Raw genomic sequence first — 25,891 nt, 5'->3', positions numbered from 1 at the left:
ACCAGGATTTTGTGTATAGAGCTGGGGACATGGGTTGCTAGATGGCCGCTAGCAAATCCGCAATACCCAGTCCCCATAGCTCTGTGTGCTTTTATTGTGTAAAAAAAAAAAAAGATTTTATATATATGCAAACTACCCTGATATGTGTTCTGTCCCGGAGATGAGTCCGCATCTTCAGAATCTCCTCCTTGCTCTAAGACGTCAGACAGCCAAAGTGCCGTAATCTCGCGATGCGCGAGCTAGCGCATGCGCAGTGTCTCAGGGAAGGAACTGCGCATGCGCTAGCTCGCGCATCGCGAGATTACGGCGCTCTGGCTGTCTGACGTCGTGGAGCAAGGAGGATGCGGGGCGGTGCTGGGATCCTTCATGCTGGACTCATCTCCGGGACAGGATTCATCTCCGGGACAGGACTCATCTCCGGGACAGGACTCATCTCAGGGACAGGACACATATCAGGGTAATTTTCATATGGATCAAATCGGTTTTTTTCCCACAATAAAAGCACACAGAGCTATGGGGACTGGGTATTGCAGATGTGCTAGCGGCCATCTAGCAACCCATGTCCTCAGCTCTATACACAAAATCCTGATGACAGGTTCCCTTTAATAGGGTTCAATAGAAGAATCACCTTAGTTGCACTGAAATGCGAATGGCTATCATAACTGCTATGTCCAGAACATAGATATGGGGACAAGCATTATAAATAGAACCACTGATAACGAAAAAAATGAGGAGAACACGTCCACCAAAAGGTGCTGGTTCAGACTAGCTGAATGATGTTAATAACAAGTAGGAGTACGAGGAGGGTTGTAGACTAAATTTAGACGCACATTCTGGAAAGTGCTTTATAAATGACAGACATGCAGATTCACCTCTAGCTCTATTTTCTTCAACCTGTCATGAATAAACAGTGGAAGTCACCGCAGCCTCACAGTTATACGGTTTCAGTCCATCTAAAAGTTTAGAATAAGGAAGGAAGACAAGAACAGATTTGCCGAAGTCTATCGCTACTATTACTCTTTGGTCAAGGAAAATTTGGACAACGTTAGGAGGAAAGCATCCAACTTCTTCACCAGTTCTTTAAGGTATGCAATGTTAAGTGCAAGTGTTATATGCATAGATTTATAGATGTGCAATTATAAAACAGAAAATATCTATGCCGTGGGTGGAAAGAGCACTTTGCCCATCTTTGCAAGTATTTGAGTCTATGTGATTTCCCCGGTCTGAGATATGTGACAGCAGAGGTTGCAGGTTTGCAAAAAGCTTACAACTAATGACAACAAAGCAGGCAAACCAATAGAAAATGTTACAGTATAAAATACCAAGCGGCGGTGATATTTGTTGATCTGTGCAAAGTGGCATCCTGGTATTTTAGCTTAAAGGGGTTGTGTCACATCAGCAAATGGCATTTATCATGTAGATAAAGTTACTACAAGGCACTTACTAATGTATTGTGATTGTCCATATTGCCTCCTTTGCTAACTTGATTAATATTTCCATCATATTATACACTGCTTATTTCCAGGGGTTACGATCATTCTGCAGTCCAGCAGTGGACATGCTTGTACACTAAAGGAAAAAGCATGGCCTCTCTGGTGGTGGGGGCGCAGAGGAGCACGCATAGGAAAGCATGCGCAGCAGCTCCTGTCCTGGCCACTTCGTATCTGCACTAAAATTTAAAATGTAATATTTCTACTAACCAAGATCTTGTGAAAGGTTATTAGATTTATTCTGATATCTACTGGACATGTCCACCAGCAATGCATGGTCCAGTGGTCATGCATGCATACTTCATAGTCCCCCACCGTGGCTTACATGGCCTGGTTCCATGGGGGTGTGCATTGGTTGCTCATGGGCAGTACCATCATGCTTGGCCACTCCCACAGAGACCTATAAAAGTGAATATGTTGTCTGTGGCAATGCACAAAATTGTGGGGCCATCCTGCTTCTAGTATTAATGAAAAGTGCATTGGTTGCTTATGGGCATATAGAGGTGAACAAGGCAGCTCTGACTACGAGTAATAAGTGTGGAGCCATCCTACGCATATGAAGACCACCTACCTACTCTCCAGGTGGACATAAGCAGAATAGCTCCAAATCTGTGGATACACACAGTGTTCATTTATTATGCTCAATAATAATTTTATGCAGGCTGGGACTGGCATCAGTGGGGGCTCCAGCGTTCAGACCCCCACGGATCACTTAGTTATCCCCGATCTTGTGGATAGAGGATAACTAGAAAAGTGGACACAGGCCCTTTAACAAGCGAGCATTTCTATTTTAGTTTGACACACATTATGGGCCAGATTTTAAATTTTATTAAAAAATTTTTACACCCAAAGAAAACCTTTTAAAGGGGTTGTCCAAGTTATATTTATTGATGACCTATCCTTCTATAGCGATCCGTACCATTGAAATGAATGGGACGGCTTGTTTGTCGATGCAGATGCAACGGCTAGCAGGAAACAGTGAAGAGAAGGCAGCGCAGGCACGGCGTGCGCCTTCTCTTCAAACAGCTGATCGGCGGGGGTGTCGGGTGTCAGGTCATCAATATCAGATCGGCTGGGGTCCATCATGAGGATAGGTCATCAATAAATATAACTTGGACAACCCCTTTAAGGATAGGGAATGTGAAAAGGTGAAACTATGACACAACAGGTGATAAGTGTCTGATTGGTGGGGGTCTGACTGCTGGGAACCCTATGATCAAGGGAACGTGGTCTTAAAGGGGTCGTCTCACTTCAGTAAGTCGGGTTTATCATGTAGAGAAAGTTAATACAAGCCACTTACTAATATATTATTATCCATATTGCTTCCTTTGCTGGCTGGATTCATTTTTCCATCACATTATACACTGCTCGTTTCCATGGTTACGACCACCCTCCAATCCATCAGTGGTGGTCGTCCTTGCACACTATAGGATAAAGCACTTCCATGGTCCTGGCCACCAGAGAGGCTGACGAATTTTGCCTATAGTGTGCAAGCAGGACCACCACTGCTGGATTTCAGGGTGGTCTGTAACCATGGAAACGAGCAGTGTATGATGTGATGGAAAAATGAATCCAGCCAGCAAAGGAGGCAATATGGATAATAACAGTATATTAGTAAGTTGCTGGTATTAACTTTCTCTACATGATAAATGCCACTTACTGAAGTGAGACAACCCCTTTAAGACCATTGTGTACATAGATTGATATTGGTAATGTAATTGATTGTCTCAGGATAGTTTTGTTCATGATCAGTGGGTGTTCCAGCAGTCAGACCCCAGCAATCTGATATTTATCACCTACCCTGTAGATAGGCCATTATGGTAGGACAACCCTTTTAAATATACTGTAGATTATGTGCAATCTGAGGAGGTTACGATTTGATAAATTTCATGCCAGACATTTATGCTTAAAGGGGTTAAAGGGTTTGTCTCACTTCAGTAAATGGCATTTATCATGTAGTTAATACAAGGCACTTACTAATGTATTGTGATTCTCCATATTGCCTCCTTTCCATCACATTATACACAGCACGTATCCGTGGTTACGACCACCCTGCGATCCAGCAGCGGTAGCCGTGCTTACACACTATAGGGAAAGGCTGGAAGTGCGCGTAGGCCAATACCTTTACCTATAGTGTGCAAGCACGGCCACCGCTGCTGGATTGCAGAGTGGTCATAACCATGGATCCGAGCAGTGTATAATGTGATGGAAAAGAGCCAATATGGAGAATCACAATACATTAGTAAGTGCCTTGTATTAACGTTCTCTACATAATAAATGCCATTTGTTGAAGTGAGGCCGCCCCTTTAGGTGTGCTACACTTAATAGGGTTAGGCAAAAAAAGTCTTGGTGCGTGCATTGCGTGTTTCCTATGTGTGATAGGAACTGCCTGTGTCTTGTTTCTGACTGACGTAAGAGCAGGATATCCATATATGTGTAAGGCTACTTTCACACTGGCGGTAGCAGGGTCCGGCAGGCTATTCCAGTGGGGGAACAGCCTGCCAGATTCGTGCTTACGCTAGCCCACCAAGCCGCCGGAGGTCCGCTCCGGCCCCATTCACTATGATGGGGGCAGGCCAGAGGTCCGGCCGCAGCACGGCCAACATGCCGAGAGGCAGCCGGACAAAAACCACAGCGGACTTCCGGCGGCACGGTGGGCTAGCAGTTAGCACGGATGCAGCAGGCTGTTCCCCCGCCGGGACATCCGGCCGGACCCTGCTACTGCAAGTGTGAAAGTAGCCTAAATTCTGCCACATGTATATCTGTGCATTTTGCTGTGTCGGCCATCATACTCCATCTGTAATATTTCTGTTATCACTGTTACGGCTCATGAACACGATTGTTGGATGTTTTGCAGTCTGCAAATTGCGGATCTGCAAAACATAAATACCGGGTGTGTGCATTCCACATTATGCGGAACAGAACAGTCGGCCTCTAATAGAACAGTCCTATCCTTGTCTGTAATGCCGACAATAATAGGACATGTTCTATAATTTTGCATAACGGCCATGCGGACATACAGACACAGAATGCACATGGAGTTATTTCCATTTTTTTGCGGCCCCATTAATGTGAATGGTTTCACATACAGGCCACAAAAAAAAAGGTATGGACACAGAAAAAAAATAAGTTTGTGTGCAGGAGCCCTAAGGTGGCCCCCAGAATCAGTTACACTGCCGTGAGCCTATTATCAGCATCAGTAGCAAGCAAATATGTATAAAAAGCAATGATGAACACATAGTAACATAAGAATCTGGTACATCAGGTACTACCACGGTGTCAGCCATAGCAGCTGCTATAGGGCCTGCAGTGGCAGTCCTCGTCCACTCCTCCCAACAGGTGGGATTACTTCACTGTATTGTGCCTGCTGGGGAGCGAGGGATGTGCTTTGTTTATCTGGAGAACAAGACTAGGTAAGTATTACAGTTTTGTTTTTTTTATTTCCACCACTAGGGGCCTTCAGTTATATTTAAGGGGGAGCACTACTGTGGGGGTCATTAAAGGGGTGTAACTACTATGGGGGCACTAACAGAGCATTCTACTGTGTGGGGCATTAAGGGGGTATAACTACTGTGTGGGAGAACTAAGGGGGCATAACCACTGAGTGGGTGCACTAAGTGGGCATAACTACTCTGTGAATAGACTAAGGGGGCATAACTACTGTGTGGTGCCATAAGTACTGTGTGGGGAAAGTAATGGGGCATAATTACTGTTTGGGAGCAGTAAGTGGACATAACCACTGTGTGAGTGCACTAAGTGGGCATAACTACTCTGTGAGAGGACTAAGGGGGTATAACTACTGTGTGGTGCCATAAGTACTGTGTGGGGAAAGTAATGGGGCATAATTACTGTTTGGGAGCAGTAAGTGGACATAACCACTGTGTGAGTGCACTAAGTGGGCATAACTACTCTGTGAGAGGACTAAGGGGGTATAACTACTGTGTGGTGCCATAACTACAGTGTTGGAAAAGTAATGGGGCATAATTACTGTTTGGGAGCAGTAAGTGGACATAACTACTGTGTGGGGGCACTAAGGGTGCATAACTACTGAGTGGTTGGAGTCGGAAGCACAGGTGGTCTTGATTGGCCGTAAAAGGGAGGGTTCAGGGGACGTTTCTTGGTGGGGGGGCCATTAAAAAATTTGCTATGGGCCCAGTCTTTTCTAGTTAAGCACCCGTTCCAAGCAATCTTCATTGCAGCTAAGGCTGGTTTTTAAAGCGTGAAAAACGGCGACTGCCTAGAGCACCAATTCCGAAGGGGGCTGTTCGAGGATGGGAACAATCTCTAGAACAGGTTAAGAGTAGAGCAGGAAATCATTCTATAACACCAGTCTTGTTTTCAGTTAAGTGCAGACCAACTGTAAACCCAACTACCAACCAAGGATTACACAGACCAGGCAAGAAAATAAACAGTGATAAAATGGCGGTTTGGTGAGCAAATTTTTATTTTAAAAAAGTCAGTTACTATCACGTAGCCATTACATACAGTACCTATTTATGCCCTTTTTCATAAAAATGTTCAGGTAAACTCATTTATATGCAAGGTCAATACAAAGAACGGACATACAACTTATTCATTCCAAGGACCTTGCAAAGGACCATGGGACATTCATTACATGTGAGATAAAGATAATTTAGACATCAGTGCAGGAAAGGATTCTTTCTAGTTAGTGTAGCCAAATCATGGAATGCCCCACCCCAAGAGGTAGTAATGGAAGATACCATGTCAGAATTTAACACCTTCCTTACATCCGCCATACATGATGTATAGAGGATGCTGGATCTTTTTAAATGTTTGAAATTTGTTTTTGTAGATATGCTTCCACACATGACTTTTTGTTGTATGGTAATTTTTGTTTGGTTCTCTTTAAAAATGGTTCCCGCTCAGGAGCTGAGCAGTAGCCATAGCCAACTAGTGCCTGCTATTTTACACAGCAGACACCCAGCAGTAGAGTTTGCGACCAAAGTATTTCAGTGTTCATTTACTGGGAGCTCCTGGTTTCCGAACAGCTTACATGCAATGAGGTTGAAGGAAAGTCTAAAAACTCTGGGCCTATAAGCAGGGAAACTTTTCCTCTTAGCCTTAGTAGGGATAGTTTCTTTAGATGAGAATTATGCTCTCTGTCCAGCACTTTATGTTTATTTCTGCATTAAAATGTGCAGGATTACTCAAGTGTAATGGGATTAAATTAGACATTTAGTCTTTAAGTTTTTTTTTTCAGCTAACAGAAAATATCGAAAAGTACCCATTAATGGATAATCACTAGATGATGCCACAATAGCTCAGCTATAATTGTGTTTCATTATCAATATCTTGCTCAGCTCTGTGCAGCACCTCTGTTTTGATGCTTCCAGGGATTTCCTATAGGTGGGATTCCACTGTAGAGGACAAAAGTTCTCATTATTCTGTAAGGGTTCTGGCTTTATATTGCAAACAAGTAATGATTAATTAATAATCGATAACTTTTGTAAGCATAAAAATGTCCATGCTTATAATTTGTTATTGCCCTGTGATATGCCCCCACTAGTGGGACAAAGGGGAGAATAACAAGAATAATAATACTATAAATACTGCATTCTACATGTATTCAAGCTCCATGAGTTGAAGATACTGCTATACTGTTAGGGCAATTTATATTCAGTGGTCCTTTAAATAGTATCTTTTCATCAAAAGGACTTAGACTTGAATTTATAGGCCACTCTTTTGTGTGGGACCCTACTTTGCAAGGCATGGCTGTATATCAATCTACGGTTAAATAAATGATCTACAAATGGAGAAAATTCTGCACTGTTGCTATCCCCCTGCTACAATCACTTTAAGAGTATAACGGCCAGTCCTGAAAGAGGTATGAGTAAGAAACCAAGAATAACAGTAAAAGACCTACAAAATACTGTAAAAACTGCAAAAAATCTTTGTTCATGTTTCCACAATTAGAAAAACAATGAACAAGAATGGTATTCATGGAAGGAAACCACAAAGAAAGATGTTGATGTCCAAAAAAAAAGCGTTGCAGCCCATCTCAGATTTCCCCAACACCCCCTGAACACTCCATACTGCTTCTGAAAAAATGTTCTACGGACACATAAGACAAAAGTGGCACTATTTAGCTCAAATGCGCAATTATATTATTAGAGGAAAAATAACACCACACCAATACCAAAACCTCAACTGTGAAGCATGGTGGACAGAGCTTCATGGTTTAGAGCTGCTTTGCGGCCTCAGGGCCTGGACGGCTTGCAGGAGAATGTAAGGGCAGCAGTCCATGAACTCAAGCTGAAGAGAAGATGGGTGACTCCACAGGACAAACCTACTTCAAATTTTGCCGGGGGGATGTTCCAAATGCTCTTGCTTTTCTGCCTCAGGGCTTGGAAACATTGAGGGAACAATGAATTCTAAGATGTAGCAAAATATTTTACAGAAAAATTTAAGGACAATGTCCATGATCTCAAGCTGAGGAGACGTTGGTTTAATGCTACCAAACAATGACCCAAAGCACATAAGTAAATCAACTGAAAAAGAAGATTTGTACATTGGAATTGGCAAGTCAGAGTCCTGAACTTAAATCCATTGAGATGCTGTGGCAAGACTTGAAGTGGGCTGTGCACACAAGGCCTCCCAGATATATTGAAGAACTGAAAACCATTTGCAGTGAGGAACGATCCAAAAGTCCTACTCAATGTTGTGAAAAATCTTGAGATGTTTGGTTAACACGATTGTTGCTCAAAGGGAATCAGATGGTTTTTTCAAGGGTTCACATTTTCTCCTTCACGTGGATGCATACTCAAAACATAGGTTGTGTTTGTCTATAATTGTGACTTATATAACAATCAGACCACATTGTATTAGTAATCAATGCAGAATCCAGGTACTGTAATTCCAAAGGGTTCATTTACTTTTTACTGGAAAAACCCTTTTAATTAGCTGGCGTGAGAACTCTGTAACTTTCATCTTTTCCCAGGATTACATCAACAATTACCCTGGACACATAGCCCACCAGAGCAAAGGTAAAATTAAAACCTGAAGACATACAGGGTCATTATCGGAGGCTTCTCTACCAATTACAGAAGATATTCCATTGTATAGTATTAAAATTCACTTGTTTGTATAATATGCATTTTGTATTTTATATTTTTGTCTTTTTTTAGTATTCAGTTCAATCAATCAATGTGTTATTGCACAAGAGCACTGGAATCTGAACTCATAGATTGCAAAACTATGGGATGTGTCTTGCAGGATATATTTTGAGTAAAGACACAGGACTGGAAAAATTAAGGTGTAATTTGCTTGTCATGGTCATCAACCTGCATGATAAAGAATTGTGTGTTCAGTCAGAATGACGTAGATTTTTTTCTATTGCTATATAGTCACACACAGGTTTTGTGCATTCAGGAAATACCTGGATACATGCCCTTAGGAGCAGCAAAAGATGGACTGAGAACAGTTTTTATGGTTTGTCCCTGATAGGAAGGTTCTATACAATGCAAGCAAGAAGAAAGCTGCATGTTCTCTTATAAAAAAAAAACTAAAAAACATAGTAATGTTTAAATAAAATGCCATCAAGTTCAGTGTTGATCTAGACGAAAGCAAAATCTCTATGAAGAAGCACATGGCTGTGTCCACATCTGAATACAGCAATCAAAATAAATCATTTTATTGATGACGGATCTCTAGGTATCTAGTACATATAGTGTGTATTATTTTTTCTAAAAAAATAAATAAAAAACAAACCTCTTTTGAACTCTTTCAATAAACCTATAATCACAACATCCTGTGGCAGAGAGCTCCAAAGGCTTACTGCTTTTACAGTAAAGAATCCCCATCTATACTGATGGTAAACTTACAACACACAAAGACTGCCAAGTGAGCTTTAACGGCACAGATAAGACCCATCAACTAAAATCTTTATGAACCAACATTTTTGCTTAACCATCATCTATGCATCCAGGGGTGTAGCTAAAGACTCATGGGCCCTGGTGCAAGAGTTCAGCTTGGGCCCCCCTTCCTTCACCCATGCCAAATTCTTGCCCTAACCCCTTCCCTCCAGCCAGAGGTGTAACTTGACCAGCAGGCACTTTCCATAATACCGGTGTCTTCTTATGCGGCACAAGGATCTTTGGGCCCCCTCAGGCTCCTGCTACCTCTGCACCCCCTATAGATACGCCCCTGTTTGCATCTCAAAGACTGTGAAATTTTGAAAGAGGCACAGAAGGTAGCATTTGAAAACTCAAAATTCAACACTTACTGTATACAGAAGCTTAAAGAGTCGTGGTACTTTCACACAATCTCATTTCATTTATTAGAGAATACTATAAAAATAGCAAATTTCTAAATAGTATTTAAAAAATCTGCCTGCAGCCACCTGAAAAAAGCTGTAAAGTCATGGCCACTAGGGGTCACACTTCCACCAGTTACAGTCCACTGCCTGTTATGAAGCAAAATCTGTCCCTAGTAACAGAGACTCAGAAGACAACAGAGATGAAGTAGGGGCATGTCAGAGCAAGCTGATCTTGAGCCTAATAAAAGACCTGCTTCTACACTGCTTCTGAAGATCTCAGGAGCCTCCTGCATTTCTGTACGTCTGCTCTCCCCATCCTTATCTTTCTGTGAGCTCCGGAGCTGAAAACAAACATAGTTAAAAGTAAGGGAAAGAACAACACAGCAGTACAGTGCTAGCAGATTCTACAGAAGGGAGACGTATATGCTACTGAGAGAAATGCATCTAGCTGTGCAGCTGAAGAATGTAATATTAGGTGAAAAAGACATTAGGAAAGACCAAAAAAGACTTATTCCTTCACAGTTATGATTGTACAAAGAAGCACAGCCATTATGGAAAATGGCAACCTGGAGGAAAAACTAACGGATGATATACTTGTGTTCTTCTGGATCATGCACAGAGATGCCTTTCTGCAGTCACACAACTGAGTGAAGAATTTGGAGTTACCTTGTTTTTTTAACTACTGTATTACTGGGTCCAAATCTGTACTAATGGCTGCAGATAGTGATATCAACCGTACTTTAATGCCATATGTACCATCCTTGAAAAATATGACAATATTCATGTCCTTTGACAAACCAAATCTTGTTCCATCGTTGCAAAAATGTAAAAACAAGTTAGAGGCAGCTAAGTTATGGGGGAACTAGGAGAAGCATACTGTAGATGCTGTCTATAGATTATTACAATATTTTATGGGTTCAGAACTGCCGACTGAACTTTTTATTGCTAGAGGATACTTCGTTTAAGAAGGTTGAGTAACACTGGTCTAGAAAGCTTTACTAATCGCGAACAGCTGAGGCTGAGATGTGTAGCACGTATAATGCATGGATCATATGTCAAATCACATACTTAACTTTAATCTGAATATGGGCTACCCATCTTGCATGTTTATAAATACAGCAACAAGATGTGGTCACGGCAGAAAGTGAGTTGAGATACATGACATGCACCCAACAAATAATTCAACAGTGCAGCGATCAATCAGCTCATGATCAGAAATATTTTTGACCACTTGAACACCGGCCGTTGACTATATACATCTAGACCAGGGATGTCAAACTCGTTGCAAAACTACAACTCCCATCATGCCTGGGCATACTACAGCTATCAGGGAATGATGGGAGTTGTAGTTTTGCAACATCTGGAGGGCCATGAGTTTGACATCCATGATCTAGACGTTCCGAATGCAACTCTGCAAGAATGTTCCTTACAGAGGTAGTAGCTGCACGCTATCTGTCCAGCTGTGGGAGCGAGGAGCCCGATGTCAGTGACAACCAGGCTTCTCTCTCATACGATTCATTAAAAGGGTTATCCCATAAATAATGTAAGAAAATGAAATCAGATATCTAGTACATGACAATCTATTTCTAACAAAGCTAGAACCAGCCCTGTACCTCATATGGATCCAGAGATCTCCCCATTCAATGCTCTGTTAGATTTATATCAAGCTAATAGCTCAAGGGAGTGTCTTTTCTGCTGCAGCTAAGGGGGCGTGTCTCAGCTCCCCCTATCACAGCTCAGGAGGCGTGTCTCAGCTCTCCCAATCACAGCTCAGGAGGCAGTTAAAGGATGAAACTGAGCATGTGCGACCTTCTCAGTGAGCAGGACAAACGAAATAGAAAAAAACAAACAGCAGTGGTGCTGTACAGATACATTTTATTGAATAGCTCAGTGGCTATGCAAAATTTTTAATGACATGCAATTACAAAAGTATTCAGGTCCAATTGCTGGTTTGAACACCATATAATATAATATAATATTTGTGGGACATCCCCTTTAAGTCTATTTACCAGGTATCATACCCTTCAGTCCCTTTATACATGTCTTGTATTGTGATAGTGCCATACAGTAGCTATGTTGGTAGTATATGGTTGTCCCTGCATATTACACTCCTCAACATTGAAATTGCAACACTAAGAAAAGTCGTGGAATTATGGAAATCAAAGGATCGATAGACAGGTTAATGATATGCAAATTATAGAAAAATGGAAACAAAATATTCTAAATATTTAAATGTATTCAGTCTTGAGTATGAGCGCCATGTACAGACATACATGCACTTACACACCGTGGCATGCTATCAATGAGGTTATTAATGTTACGGGATGTCTAAGGGATGTTCTACCACATCAAATGCACTTGGCACGCAAATCTTAAAGTTCTACTGCTGGCAGTTCATTTTGCAATTGCCGACCAATGATCTCCCAGATGTGATGATGGGAGACAAGTCCAGAGATGCTACAGGCCATGCTAGCATGTTCAGGCCTCACAGACTGCACACAGTAGTACGAGTAACATGTGGCCTGGAATTGTCCTGTTAAAAAATGACTTGTGGGACACTTTGGAGAGATGATGGTACCAGTTGCTCCACAACCAAATCAATGTAACTCCAAGCTGTTGGTGTACGTGAAGAAAAGACTAGATGGGTCCAGCTACCTTACATTATGCCACCCCACACCATAATCCCAGGAGTAAGACCAGGGTGATGTTCCCTTGTGAAGGGCTCTTCATGTTGTTGCCCATGTGTTCTCCAGACCAATATCCTGCTATCATTGCATCCAAGACAAGTGTGTCATCACTAAAGAGGCTAGACCTCCACTGCCACCTTGCTGTGCACTATGATAGCCTTTGAGAGCGGTGGCATGAGGTCAATGGAACCCCTGTCTGGCTCATAGCCCAGCGTTCTGAAAACACCTTCTGCTGCCACCCTAGGCTTTTCATACAACGTCTGATTTCTTTTTTAGTACAGTACAGGATTGATCACTACGCTTCATTCTTCTTATTAGACGATCCGTCCATGCGGAGTTTCACCTCTGTGCACCTTTTGCTGTCATTTCACTTCATCGTTGTTCTCCCAACCATGAGGACACGCAACGTTGAACAGCGCTGACATCTAGGCCTAGGCACTTACCAGTCTGCCGGAGTGATAAACCAAGGTCTCTTAGTTTAAGGTTTCTGTCCCTCTCAGTTTGTGACAAGTGGTGATTATGGATGAGCAAAGCGAGCTTCAGAAGTAAGATCCGAAGACGCTTCAAAATTCGTTTTAATGCTGTACGGAGATCTCCATACAGCGTTAAAATGTATGTGCTCCGGCGAAGCAAAGTGAGTCATCACCGAAGTCTTGCTGGACTTCAGTGAATAACTTTGGGATTTTATTTTTGAACTTGAGAATCATTTTAAAACTTTGTTCTGAACTGGGCTTCACTCATCCCTAGTGGTGATAACTGATGTGTCGGCAAACAGGAGGCATCGCACAATCATTCCACACGACTTGAGCTGATTTTTTTTTGAGGTTTCATGTAGCTAAAAAACTTTACTTTTAATCTGGGTTTTATGCCCCTCCTACATGCCACATATTGGAGCTAGGCGTTTGATAATTTTATCATCTGCAGATCTTAGCGACCTCTGCTGCTTCCTCAATTTCCATAACCTTACTGCTTACCCTTCTTGGCGCTGCAATTTCAATGCGCAATGTACATACCGTTAGTGTTTTATAACTGAGGGGTAACATTAATCATGTTTGTAGTTATAATAATGACAATGAGGTCAGTAAAATTTACTGATTATATCACTTATCAGAATACAGAAAGAAGAATCTGTCACCTAAGGAAAATGAACCTCAACGAGAAAAGGTGGAATGACAACTATCTGGAAGAAATGCTCCTTCTCACTTCTCAAAATCTTCCCATGATCAAGGTAGAAGATAACTACGTAATTGTCAAGGAGCTGGGCAGTGGTTCCTATGGACATGTTTTACTTGCATTAAACCAAACAAAAGGTATAGAAAATCATATGGTATTTGTAATAAGATGCAGAGTTTCATGTAAATGTAATATACACACTGAGTTAAAGGGGCTGTCTCACTTCAGCAAATGAAGAAAGTGAAGGCACTTACTAATGTATTGTGATTGTCCATATTGCCTCCTTTGCTGGCTGGATTAATTTTTTCATCATATTATACCCTGCTTGTTTCCATGGTCACAACCACCCTACAATCCTGCAGCGGTGGTTGTGCTTGTACACTATAGGAAAAAGCACCGACTTATGCGAGCTCCCGGCCAGCAGTGAGGCCGCCGCCTTTTCCTGTAGTGTGCAAGCACAACCACCGCTGTTGGATTGTAGGGTGGTCATAACCAAGGAATCGAGCAGTGTATAATGTGATGGAAAAATGAATCCAGCCAGCAAAGGAGGCAATATGGACAATCACAATACATTAGTAGATGCCTTGTGTTACCTTTTTCTACATGATAAAGGCCATTTGCTGGCGTGAGAGAAACCCTTTAACACTTTATTTATATAACAACAATAAAATCACTGATTTAGTTTAAATGACAAAAATCATGAAAACAACCAAAAAGTCAGAATGCATCAATATTTAAAACGGTCCTCCAAAAAGTGCTGCTTGTTAACAGCTCTACACCCCTCTGTCACATTCATATAATGAAGAAGTTAGGTTAGGAAGTTGGATCAATCATTGTCAGCGTGCTTCAGGCTATGTTAACATGAATCAAATCCGCAGATGTTCTCTTCTGTGAAATCCACCATCAATAGCTTTTCATTGACATCGATGGAAAATAAAGTCACCGTTTGCACATGGTGGCGTTCTTTTCCTTCACTAATTTCAGATCAGCTTCTGAAGCGGCATATTACGTCTTTGAAGCGGACTGTTTATGGATTTTGTATTGAAGTCAATGGGGAAGCAGCAAAAACCACTTGCAGTTATAGAAGGTGCTTTAGAAGCATTTTTAGTGGCACTTCCAGCCACCAAAAATGCTTCTGAATTATATCGCAACCAATGACTGGATAAGAAAAATGCTGGCAAAACCTCTTCTAAATCCTCTTCCAAACCCTAAGGGCTTCTGTGGTGTTTTTCTTCGTGTCTCTGCACCGCCAAAAAATAGAACATGTTCTATTTTCTTGCGGTGTGGACGGATCACGGACTCATTCAAGTTGAATGGGTCTGGATCCGTCTGCAAAAACCGCACGGATTGCGGTCCCCAATGCATGGAATGGCTGGTACACATTTGTGTGCGTGAGCCCTAAATCAAATACAAATACTTTTTGGGCGAGCTACAGTGGCCATTCAGATGAATGGTTTTCCATATACTGTAATTACAAGGAGCAATTTCTTATTATTATGTATTTCAGATTTCATCAGATACATTCTTTGTCAATGTCCTTGCTCCTTTATCTGCTTATTTTTCAAAAAAATCTATTTTGAAACGTAATTGCAAGGAAGGCTCAAACCACCACAATGGGAGTTGCTGATACACATGCAACTCTGAGTGATTGAATTATCGTTTTTAATAACCTTTATGAATGAAAATGATGCTTTGGTATTAGAAAGGGTCCCAACTTCCAAGCATTCTGCACCTCCATGCTCCTAAGATCTAAAGGAGCTCATATGACTCAGACCAAAGCTGAGGAAAATGGACAGTTTCAACCATTCGTCGGATGAAATTTAACATTGAATGATCATGTTAGCCAAGCCATGAACATGCTGTCATCATCTGAAAAGGAAGTGTCGGAAATTTTCATCCAATTTTCTTACAAAAGATCTATCACCCACACATTCATTTTTTCCATGAGAGAATCTCGCTAAAAGGATTATTTGCCCGTCCCCCGGGGTTGTAGTTAATGTGCGGCCAGTTGTAAAAGCCAATAGTAGAGACTAAAATGTTAAGACTGCATTAGAGGAACCATCATTCAAGAGACCATCCCTGTACCTCTCATGGATCCATAGCTCTCCCAATTTATTGTTCCAATTGTTCTACTAAATTAATATCAAGATGGCATCTCAGCGGGCAGTGTTCTTTCTGCTGCAGTTCTTTTCATCACAGATCAGGATGAGCGAAAAGATTCTACACAATCGAATTGTCCAATCAGCAGAGCCCTTAGAATCGATTTATCCAATCAGCAGGGCTTCTAAATTTGCATAAGCCTTACTGATTGGACAAAATAATTCTAACTGTCCTGCTGATTGGAAAAATCGATTCTGTAGACTCTTTTCGCTCATCTCTTGGAGGCATGTCCTTTCTGTTGTAGCGCTTTCCCTGCAGAAGAACAGTAGATATGGCTGGTGACAGTTTAATATTTAAACTAAGTGTGTGTACGACCACCTTAGTGAGGTGAATGTAGAAATAAAGAAAAGAACAAATGAGCAGGTGGATACATTTTATGCTACTAGTGCAATTAGAAAAGTATTTAGATCCAGGTGCTGGTTTGAAAAATGTAGAATTATTTTCATGGTAGAACCCCTTTCACTCCACATATAATAGCCACATATGGATGGCGATACATCCAACTTGCTGCCTGGGGAGAGAAGAAAACTTACAGTTCATAGGAATGCACCGAGGTGTGCAAGACTCAAATGTGCTTCCACCCATCATTCCTATCTTCTAGGAGCCACTGATGGGTTTCCACAAAAACCACTGGTCTCTCTATCCTCTGTGTGTGCCCATTTCAAGTGCAGTCCATACCACTCAGTCCTATTATAACAAAACTGTACAATAAGTTAACCTAGAAAAATGCTTTCACCCCAGAGACTACTATGATGAACAGTTTTTTCAAGCAGCAGATACAGATTTTCTTTTCCAGGGGTTCTAAATGCAAGTAATGGACCAGAGTCCCATCGATATCTCACAGGATACAGTCTGGTCTCAATGTCTTACAAACCTGTGTTTTTACAGTAGATAAAAATATTTCTTAAGTTGTTCACCTTCTCATGTCCTTGTTAGTGTAAATGCTCTCTCAATGTTGTCCCTTTCTGTGCCCTGTTGGGTGCAGCAAGATATATACTGTTAGTGGACCCACTGTACCAACCAACTGGTTTGGCTTTGGGTTAAGCCTAAGGGCATTATCCTAGTATTTCTCCTGTATTTACCCTTTAACCCCTGTACAGGCATCAGGACTTCACTGCTGTGAAGCTACCAGGCCACTACCTCTTGAGATAGTCCCAGAGTGGTTGACACCAGTTTTTCAGAGCAAAAAACACATATATTGATATATCTAGCATATGGTAAGGTGTCAAAATGTGGTCATATTCAACAGCTTGGTTAAAACGGCCTAGATGACAAGCAACTCGTGGAAATAAGCATCCTGCTTCTCTCAGTCCAATGATGCATGTAGAGATGATCACAATTTTAAAATAAAACTATTCGACCGGTACGCCGAATTTTTTGGCAAAAATTTGCTTCGATCCTGAATTCATTTGCAGCGAATGGCGTTAAAAAACGTCTATTTCATGGCTGCAGAGAGCCTGTATAGTGGTGTAGAACACTGTGCCTTGCAGTAACACAGCATACGGAGTATGCTGTGGTAGTGAAAAAATACTGTGATTCCGTATGACATGCAGATGACAGGTGTCGCTATTAGAATCACTGCACACTTCACTTATTTGAGCAGTCACTGGGCAAAAACTGACCAAATAACTCATGTATGAACTCAGCCTTAAGGGTAGATGTTAGCGTCAAGAAGAAGCGCACTCCTTTCACATCCTCGTCAGCTGATTCCACATAGATGTCTACAGAACCTGTTCTATCAAACGCTTATACAAGTAGAGCCCCCCCTCCGATAAAGTGGAGAAGGTGTCAGCAGTAATTTGTGTTGACGTCACTGATTATTTTGCCCTTCCTCTGATTCATCAGAACAATAACTCCTCAAAAAACGGATCCTGCCAGTTAAGCATTTGCCTTCACTCGGTCAGCATTTGGTCAGTAATCCATCAGTATTGCTAATGCCAAAAGAAACAGGAGTAGTGTTTTCTACCCACTCCTCCTTTTGGCTATCAAATCATAAGCCAATTCTGATGGGACCATACATGCCTTAAAGCGCAGCTACACAGAAAGGATCCGTTGTGCGTGTCATATTTTCCTTCCTTCTGACAGATCAGAAGATGGTGTCAAATAAATGATGATGTCAGCCAGGTCGAAAGTCAAAATAGTGGACCAGTCATGAAGTGGGGAGGGTGGATACAGCATGAGAAGTCCACAGAGTGGACCTATGAAATAGTGGTGAGGTGGAAGCCGCATGAGGAGACCACAGAGTGGCCCAATGACAGGGTCTGGAGATGAAAGCAGTATGAGGAGGCCACCAAGTGGCACAATGACCAAGTCTGCAGGTGGCGGCAGCATGAGGAGACCACAGAGAGGCACAATGCCAGAGGCTGGAGGTGGCGGCAGAATCAGGAGGCCACAGAGTGGCACAATGACCGTATGTGGAGGTGGCAGCAGCATACGTAGGCCACAGAGTGGCACAATGACAGAGTCTGGAGTTGGCAGCAGCATGAGGAAGCCACAGAGTGGCACAATGACAGTCTGGAGGTGGCAGCAGCATCAGGAGGAGGCCACAGAGTGGCACAATGACAGAGTCTGGAGGTGGCAGCAACATGAGGAAGCCTGAGAATGGCACAATCACAGAGTGTGGAGGTAGCAGCAGCATGAGGAAGCCACAGAAAGGCACAATCACAGAGTGTCGATCGACCAAGATACTTCTGGGGGAACCTGCCTGGCATGAACAGGCCTTTAGTAGCTACAGACAATGAGAAGGCAAAGCGTCAAGATAGCTTTGAGCCCGGAAGAGTTGCGAAGTTCATCAAGATACATCACTAAAGATTTTACCGCATATAAACGCAGCGCTGACCACTGAATTAATTTTGTTTTTCGACCAACATACTTCAAAAAAGATTTTACCGCATATAACTACAACGCTGAACAAAATTTATTTTTCCACCGAAATACAGGCAATAAAGATTTTACCACAAATATTACTGCAGCTCTGAATATATTAAGTTTTTTGACTGAAATACGTGACTAAAGGTTTTGCCACATATAACCGCAGCGCTAAACGCTGAATATATTTAGTTTTTCTACCGAAATACGTCACTAAACTTTTTACCACATATAACTGCAAAAGCTGAATATATTTAGTTTTTGTACTGAAATAACTGCAGAAGTGAAATGCGTATTTTTTTCCTTTTTGTACTGAAATAGGACACTGAACGCTTTGAAATGCGTATATTTTTTTCCTTTTTGTACTGAAATAGGCCACTAAACGCTTAACACAAATAACCGCCAAACTGAACTGAGAATATATTTTTCTTTTTGTGCTGAAATACAAAATAACACATATAACCGCCGCACTGACTGACTGCTACCGCCGCTACTTCCGTGATCCCCTGCACCACTATTTCCAGGGCAGGTAGGCTGCTGCGAAGCAGGTGGTCTACCCTGGACATGTTTGGCTCCCGACCTCCCACTGCTGCCACCCTGCTGACTCCCAGCCATGCTTTCAACACATATAACCGCAGTCGTGAACTGAGAATATATTTTTATTTTTGTACTGAAATAGGCCAATAAACACTTGTAGCAGAAATAAATGCACCAGTGAAGTGCGTATATATTTTTATTTCTGTACTGAAATAGGCCACTAAACGCCTTTGCCACAAATAACTGCCCCAGTAAAGTGCGTAATTATTTTTTTCTGTACGCTTTCAACACATATAACCGCCGACGTGAACTGAGAATATATTTTTCATTTTATACTGAAATAGGCCAATAAACACTTGTAGCAGAAATAAATGCACCAGTGAAGTGCATATATTTTTTTCTTTCTGTACGCTTTCAACACATATAACCGCCGACGTGAACGGAGAATGTATTTTTCTTGTTTGAAAAGATATAAGCCACTAAAGTCTTTTCAACATAGCACTTGCACCCCAAGAACAAATAGCTGGAATAACAGAGCTGTATAATGGCCATTTGAATCCCCAAATTATCTTTCCCTGCACCTGTAAATCGCTTTTATGGCACTGTCCCTAGCGTTTTCTGATGTTTCTCCCTGCACTAAGATGCTGTGAAATGATTCCTCCCTATCCTTTTCCTGCACTTATAAATCGTTTTTTTCCCCCACTATTTTCACTATGAGGTGTTTCCGATTGCTGTTCCTAGCGCCTTCTCACGTCTGTCCCTGCACTCAGAACGCTTGAAAATGTCTGACTCTAAGATGGCCACCGTATTTCATAGGGCTGTAACATCACAGGGCTGGCTGCCTTCTGATTGGCTGCATGCATGGCATTGTGGGTCAGCCCGCCTTCGCAGAGTTCCTTGCTCCATGTCCTCACAAGTGTAGCCGCCATTTTAGGAAAAATTGCGGTTCGTTACCACGAAGTGCGAGGAAATTTGCATTCGTTGCGAATCACATTTTTCCTGAGATGTGGATCGAATTCCACTTAGTCAGCTTCAATTCGCTCATCTCTAGATGCATGTCTAGCAGTCAATGGTCTCGCACCAAAAGGTACACCACCCAAAAGTAGCCTCTGAAAGCCTTTTTGTAGGCCAGCAGGGGAATCACTTTTACATGCTCTTGTGGCAAGACCCAGTGTCTAATCGTCCAACCTGTAATAATTTACCTATCTGCCCGAGACATACCGGCAACTGCATGCCAAGTTTTGCAGAATTCCTGAGTGCATTTTTTGTCAGTGAGAGTATGTCAAGGGTAAAACACATTGCCAGGATATGGCGGTATGCTTGCTCTGGTCAGTCATAATAAACATCCATCCAGTACAGGTTGATCTAAAGTATACCTTGGATGAGGTCCATCACAATGTAGTCATCTTTTGTTTTGAGAAGATAGTCACAGAAGAAAACATTCCATTGGTTCGATGCCTTTTACCACTGCACAAACTATACGTGAATTGGATGCGTTCTACTTCAGCACTGTAATCCGTCATTTGCTCTGAAATGATTTGCGCTTAAACGTTTAAGCATTTGAAAATTCCATAGCACAAAAGACAATGAAATTTGTGTTTCAATTTTTAGGAAATTTAATGGCACTGAAATTCATGCAGAAAAATAAGACAGATCTTCACGTGTTCCTAATCGAGTACTGTCTTTCACTATGTCTATCGACTCATCCGTGCATTATTGATACCTTTGGAATCGCCTTTCAGACAGAGAGACATTACATATTTGCCCAAGAACTAGCACATGACAATCTCTTCTCTCTAATGAAGCCTCAGGTATGTACTAAAAAATTTAAAAAAAAATTATGAAGAAAAGTATCTCTCGATACTACAAATCCAGAATTTTGTTGCAGTAGTGTATATATTTTAAATACATATAAAATACTAAATGATGTACAGTTCAAGCTATTCATGTAAAAAGAGGTTCATGCCATCATGACATATAGGACTGTATAGGACTTGGTAGAATAAATGACCAAAGTAAAAATAAGTCATCCAATACCAATATTGGAAAAAAAAAATCTCCAATAAACAAACTCAATATAGGGTGTAAAATGTATAGAAATGTTAAACAGGCAATCCCCAAGGACACATAGATAGAGATATATATATATATATATATATATATATATATATCTATTTCAAACCAGGTACACTCACAAAAGGCTAATGACCTCAAATACCCAGGACATTTGTGCCCTCCAGGACACAAATTTTATTTGGGTTTATCTTTTCTTTTTTTTGGGGGGGCCTTAAAAAAACCAAACATTTCACTGGCAGGAAGATTTTCTACAGGTGGAGAAAATAAAAACATGTCAACCCAACAAGTTCAGACTAGCACACAATAAAAATAATCATTGAAAAAAAGTGTCTAAGAACAGCAAAATGTTGTATTGATTGGGCTACTCATAATTGGAGTGACTTTTTAAAGGGGTTGTCCGGGTTTAATTCAGCATATCCCCTTCTTCACCCACTCATTTCATGCTCAGATGCTCTCCCTTGCCCTGCACAATACAGCTTGCTTTTTTGTTGACATTTTTACACTGCTAGGTGGAAGCTTCGCCTAGCAGTGAGCCCGGTGATATCACCGGCACTAATGGGCGGGCTTTAGCGCTGCCCAAGCTTTTTTATAGGTTAGGGCAGCGCTAAAGCTCGCCCATTAGTGTGGGTAATGTCACCAGGCTCTCTGCTAGGTGGAAGCCTCCACCAAGCAGAGACCCTGTACGTCACCGGATCTACAGAAAAAGCCCTTTCCCTGTGTGATTCAGCACAGGGCAAGGGAGAGCATCGGGGAATGAAGCGAGTGGAGGAAGAAGGGGGATATGTCCGGGTTCAGCTCTGAACCTGGACAACTTGTTTAAATTTGCAAAACAGTTGCCTGGATAAGTGCTTTCTCTCAATGTTTTTAATTTTCTGTATTCTGTATATTTTATCATAAAAAGGTCTTCAAGTTCAGTAGGTTTAAAAGCCTAAGGCTACTTTCATACTAGCGTTTTGTCTTTCCGTTTCTGAGATCCGTTCAGGGCTCTCACAAGCGGTCCAAAATGGATCAGTTTTGCTCTAATGCATTCTAATGTAAAAGGATCCGCTCAGAATGCATCAGTTTGCCTCCGTTCTGTCTCCATTCCGCTCTGGAGGCGGACACCAAAACGCTGCCTGCAAACTGAGCCAAACGGATCCGTCCTGGCACACAATGTAAGTCAATGGGGACAGATCCTTTTTCACTGACACAATAGAAAACGGATCCGTCTCCCATTGACTGGAGTTCATGACGGTTCCGTCTTGACCATGTTACAGATAATACAAACAGATCCATTCATGACGGATGCATGTGGTTGTATTATTGTAACGGATCAGTTTTTGCAGATCCATGACGGATCAGCCCAAAACGCAAGTGTGAAAGTAGCCTTAGGACAAGTCATGTGTATAGAACCGTGTTTAGATGAATAATAAATCGGTATCTTATATTTATGTAGGGCTAGAATTAAAATTCCCACTAGTCCCTTGTTATATAATGCTTTAGGATAACCAGAGACTAGCTATTGTTTTTTTGATGTGCAATTTACTCTAATTTTTTGGCGTTTGTAGATTGGACTGCCAGAAATTTCAGTTAAGCGATGCGCTATTCAACTTTCCAGCGCCCTAGAGTATATGCACAAGAAAGGCCTTGTTCACCGCGACATAAAGCCTGAAAACATTCTCATCTTCGATCAGGAATGTCGCAAAGTTAAACTGACGGACTTTGGTCTCTCGTGCCGAGCCGGAACATATGTCGAATCAATGCCTGAAAATCTGCCATATACGGCTCCGGAGATGTGCAGTCTGGGAACAGCGGATAAGCTAAACGCACAAGGAAGTTTGGATATTTGGGCATTTGGAGTACTTCTCTTTTGCATTTTGACAGGTTATTTTCCATGGACGTCGGCAATCACAGCGGATAAAAACTTTGTTCAATATACTAAGTGGCAAAAAAGCAGCAGAATATTCCGACTTCCAAATCAATGGAATACATTTAGCACAGAGGCCCTAGAAATGTTAAAAAAATTGCTAGTACCAGACGCAACCAAGAGATGCGACTCAATGGAAGTCATGAAATATGTCAAATCGCCTTGGAAAATATGTATCAATGCTAACACCTACAAAAAGATGTACTAGAGAAATGACCTTTAACATTCAAGCCTCCCCACGAGGCTGTAAGTTTGGTTAAATGGAACTGTAGGGAACTTCATCCGGAATATGGTCGGGTAAACGTGGTCTAAAGGAGGCCTTTTGATGGTTCATTTCCATACATCTGACCTACAAAATTACCTATAGTCAATCTTTATTCTTATAGAATAACATAAGCAACATTTGTTGCTCATAAAAAAACCAAGAGCCCAGCTTTCAGGGTTCAGAAATAAAAATTGCACGGTAACAGTATTCAGTGGATAACGAGGACAAGTTTCCCTAGAAGTCGCCTTATAGTGTTTCAAAGACAGTCATTGAAGGGACTACTTCTGATGCATCGCTTTTTTATGGCGGTCCTTCAGAAGAAGATTGCACACTATGTGTGCTGCAATCTCAATGTCCAGGCCGTTGCAAACTGCATCGGGGTACCGATTGGAGTCCAATATAGTCTAATAGCAGTACATTGACAGGCAAACTAACAGGCAATAATGCTTTGGAATACCATGTATTCCAAAGCATTACAGAAGCCGTAAAAAATAAAAAAATCAATGCTTCATGTCTTCTAGGGGAGCATAAAACAAATTAAATTTTATATTTAAAAAAAAACAAAAAAACTTTTTATATAACTGTAGACCTGTAGAATTTATTTTGGCCAGACGGCAGACCGTGAGGAATTCAGTATTCAGCGCAGGCGCGGTGAGGAAGCTGGCAGCCTGCGAGCGTCTTTCCCTCACCACGCCTGCGCCGAATGCTGAACGGCGCGAGATTTCACCAGAGCACAGGGCTGGCAGACAGATGTGAGCGCTGCCTGGCCGTCAATCAGGACTTTGAGGGAGGCGACAAAGGTGGGAGAACGGAGCTTCCTAGAGGCTAATTAGCATATTATAAAAGTTAGCTTTCTGGCATAACTGAGGCATAGATAAAAATAGGAATAGGCTAGTTAGCTTAATAGGGTTAAATCTGGTGGCAGAATCCCTTTAAAAAATAAAAAAGACTAGGATGATTAGGGTGGGGGAGAACTCTCTCAGGATGCCGATGATTCTTATGGTTAAAAACCAGTAACCGGTTCCCTTTAAGTCTACTATATTGCGTGTGGAATAGATATACTAAACAATTGGATAACATAGCATCTAGTATGCGTTTTTATCTTTTTTTTTTTTTTTTTTACACAGATAGGTGTCACTGATAACGCACTTGAAAATAAATTTACTACAACACCTAGGCCCTTTTAATAAATCTGAGGCCTCCTGTACCATTTTGCTAATTATTGAAAGAACACTTCTTAAAACTATCGAAATACAGTATATCTCACGTTAGGTCTCTGAATACATTGCTGTGATTAAAAAAAAAAAAATGTACAGAAATGTATTAAAAACACAGGCTTTTTTCGGCTGTAAAAGGCTAAAGGAATATGGATTTGTTGGAATGTATGACTAAGGAGTTATGTATTTGATAATCAGAAATAAAATAAGTGTACATAAAATAGTTGTAACCACTGATTTGTTGTACCTTCAAATTAAAAGCCCATAATTATTGGGCGACACGCTTTTTATTTTATGGACTTTTTTTTTCAATTTGACCATCGACTACCCCCCCCCCCCCATCCCCCGACTGTCAATTATATACATTTGTAACTTACTCCCCTCACTAACCGTGCTTACTGGCCATAACCACTGTTCTGTAGTGGTGACATCCAGTGCCTCGATATCAAGGAAAGTGCTCCTCCTATGTCGGCTTGTCACCGATCAGGAAACCAAAGAACAGAGATCTAGTAAGATGCAATGAACGAGCACCGCAGGGAGAGCTACAGTGAGGGTGGAGGGAAGCTGCGCAAAACCAGGTGGCGTTAATGCCTTGACTGCCCCACAACTGGAAGTTAAGCTGATTGTTCTGTGCTGTATATTGCTTAGGCTGGATACCTAGTTGGTTAAAAAAATAAAAATACCTAGGTCCATCAACATCAATTGTTACAAACCCAAACCAATCAGGAGACTCAATTTGTCATACTGAGGGGGGAGAAAAAAAAATCCTTGCCCTGCTGGCAATCAGATCCCTGGATCAACATTGTAAATTAATACCATAAGACGTCTGAAGGTGCCCTGCCCCATCTGGCACCAAGAGAAAATCCTTTACACTATGAGGTGCGGCCTCCATGGATTGGACTTGTTTTTTTTTAGCTCTTCCCCACAGTAGCATGGGGTCGAGATCTGAAGAACTTGGAAGCCAAGTCAATACCTTGAACTTTGTCATATTCCCAAATCCTTTTTGCAGCATCACCTTACTGGAAGAAGCCACTTGGGTGCCCTTGGTCCTTACAATGTTTAGGTAGGTGCACATACCATGCCAGGACCCAAAGTTTTTAGGCAGAACATTGGCCATAGCATGACAATGTCTCGGCCAGCTTGCCTCCGAGTAGTTTATTGCGTTGCCATTCCTTTCCCTCCATTCACAGTTGCTTTGGCATTCCAGGAAGCTTTTCCATTACCCTGGTGTAGAACA

The 25,891-nt window shown here is 41.7% G+C and overlaps 1 protein-coding gene across 1 annotated transcript; it reads left to right on the top strand.

Annotated features, from left to right (window-relative positions):
* Positions 1–788: 788 nt before the first annotated feature.
* LOC122927019 (serine/threonine-protein kinase SBK1-like) lies at positions 789–24,875 on the top strand. Its single transcript, XM_044278560.1, has 4 exons — positions 789–1,085; positions 13,564–13,762; positions 20,802–21,001; positions 22,814–24,875. Exons 2-4 carry the CDS (start codon positions 13,597–13,599, stop codon positions 23,378–23,380), a joined length of 933 nt encoding a protein of 310 aa, XP_044134495.1. The 5' UTR covers positions 789–1,085; positions 13,564–13,596; the 3' UTR covers positions 23,381–24,875.
* Positions 24,876–25,891: the final 1,016 nt, after the last annotated feature.

This window comes from Bufo gargarizans, chromosome 2 (assembly GCF_014858855.1).
Source record: "Bufo gargarizans isolate SCDJY-AF-19 chromosome 2, ASM1485885v1, whole genome shotgun sequence".
NCBI lineage: Eukaryota > Metazoa > Chordata > Amphibia > Anura > Bufonidae > Bufo > Bufo gargarizans.
This window is presented reverse-complemented; position numbering and strand designations above follow the sequence as displayed.

What these genes read in the sequence shown, in the direction of transcription:
- LOC122927019 (XM_044278560.1), top strand. Translation starts at nt 13,597, where the DNA reads ATGAACCTCAACGAGAAAAGGTGGAATGACAACTATCTGGAAGAAATG. An exon ending in TGCATTAAACCAAACAAAAG is followed by an intron (nt 13,763 to 20,801) that starts GTATAGAAAATC and finishes TTCAATTTTTAG; the next exon opens with GAAATTTAATGGCACTGAAA. An exon ending in TCTCTCTAATGAAGCCTCAG is followed by an intron (nt 21,002 to 22,813) that starts GTATGTACTAAA and finishes TGGCGTTTGTAG; the next exon opens with ATTGGACTGCCAGAAATTTC.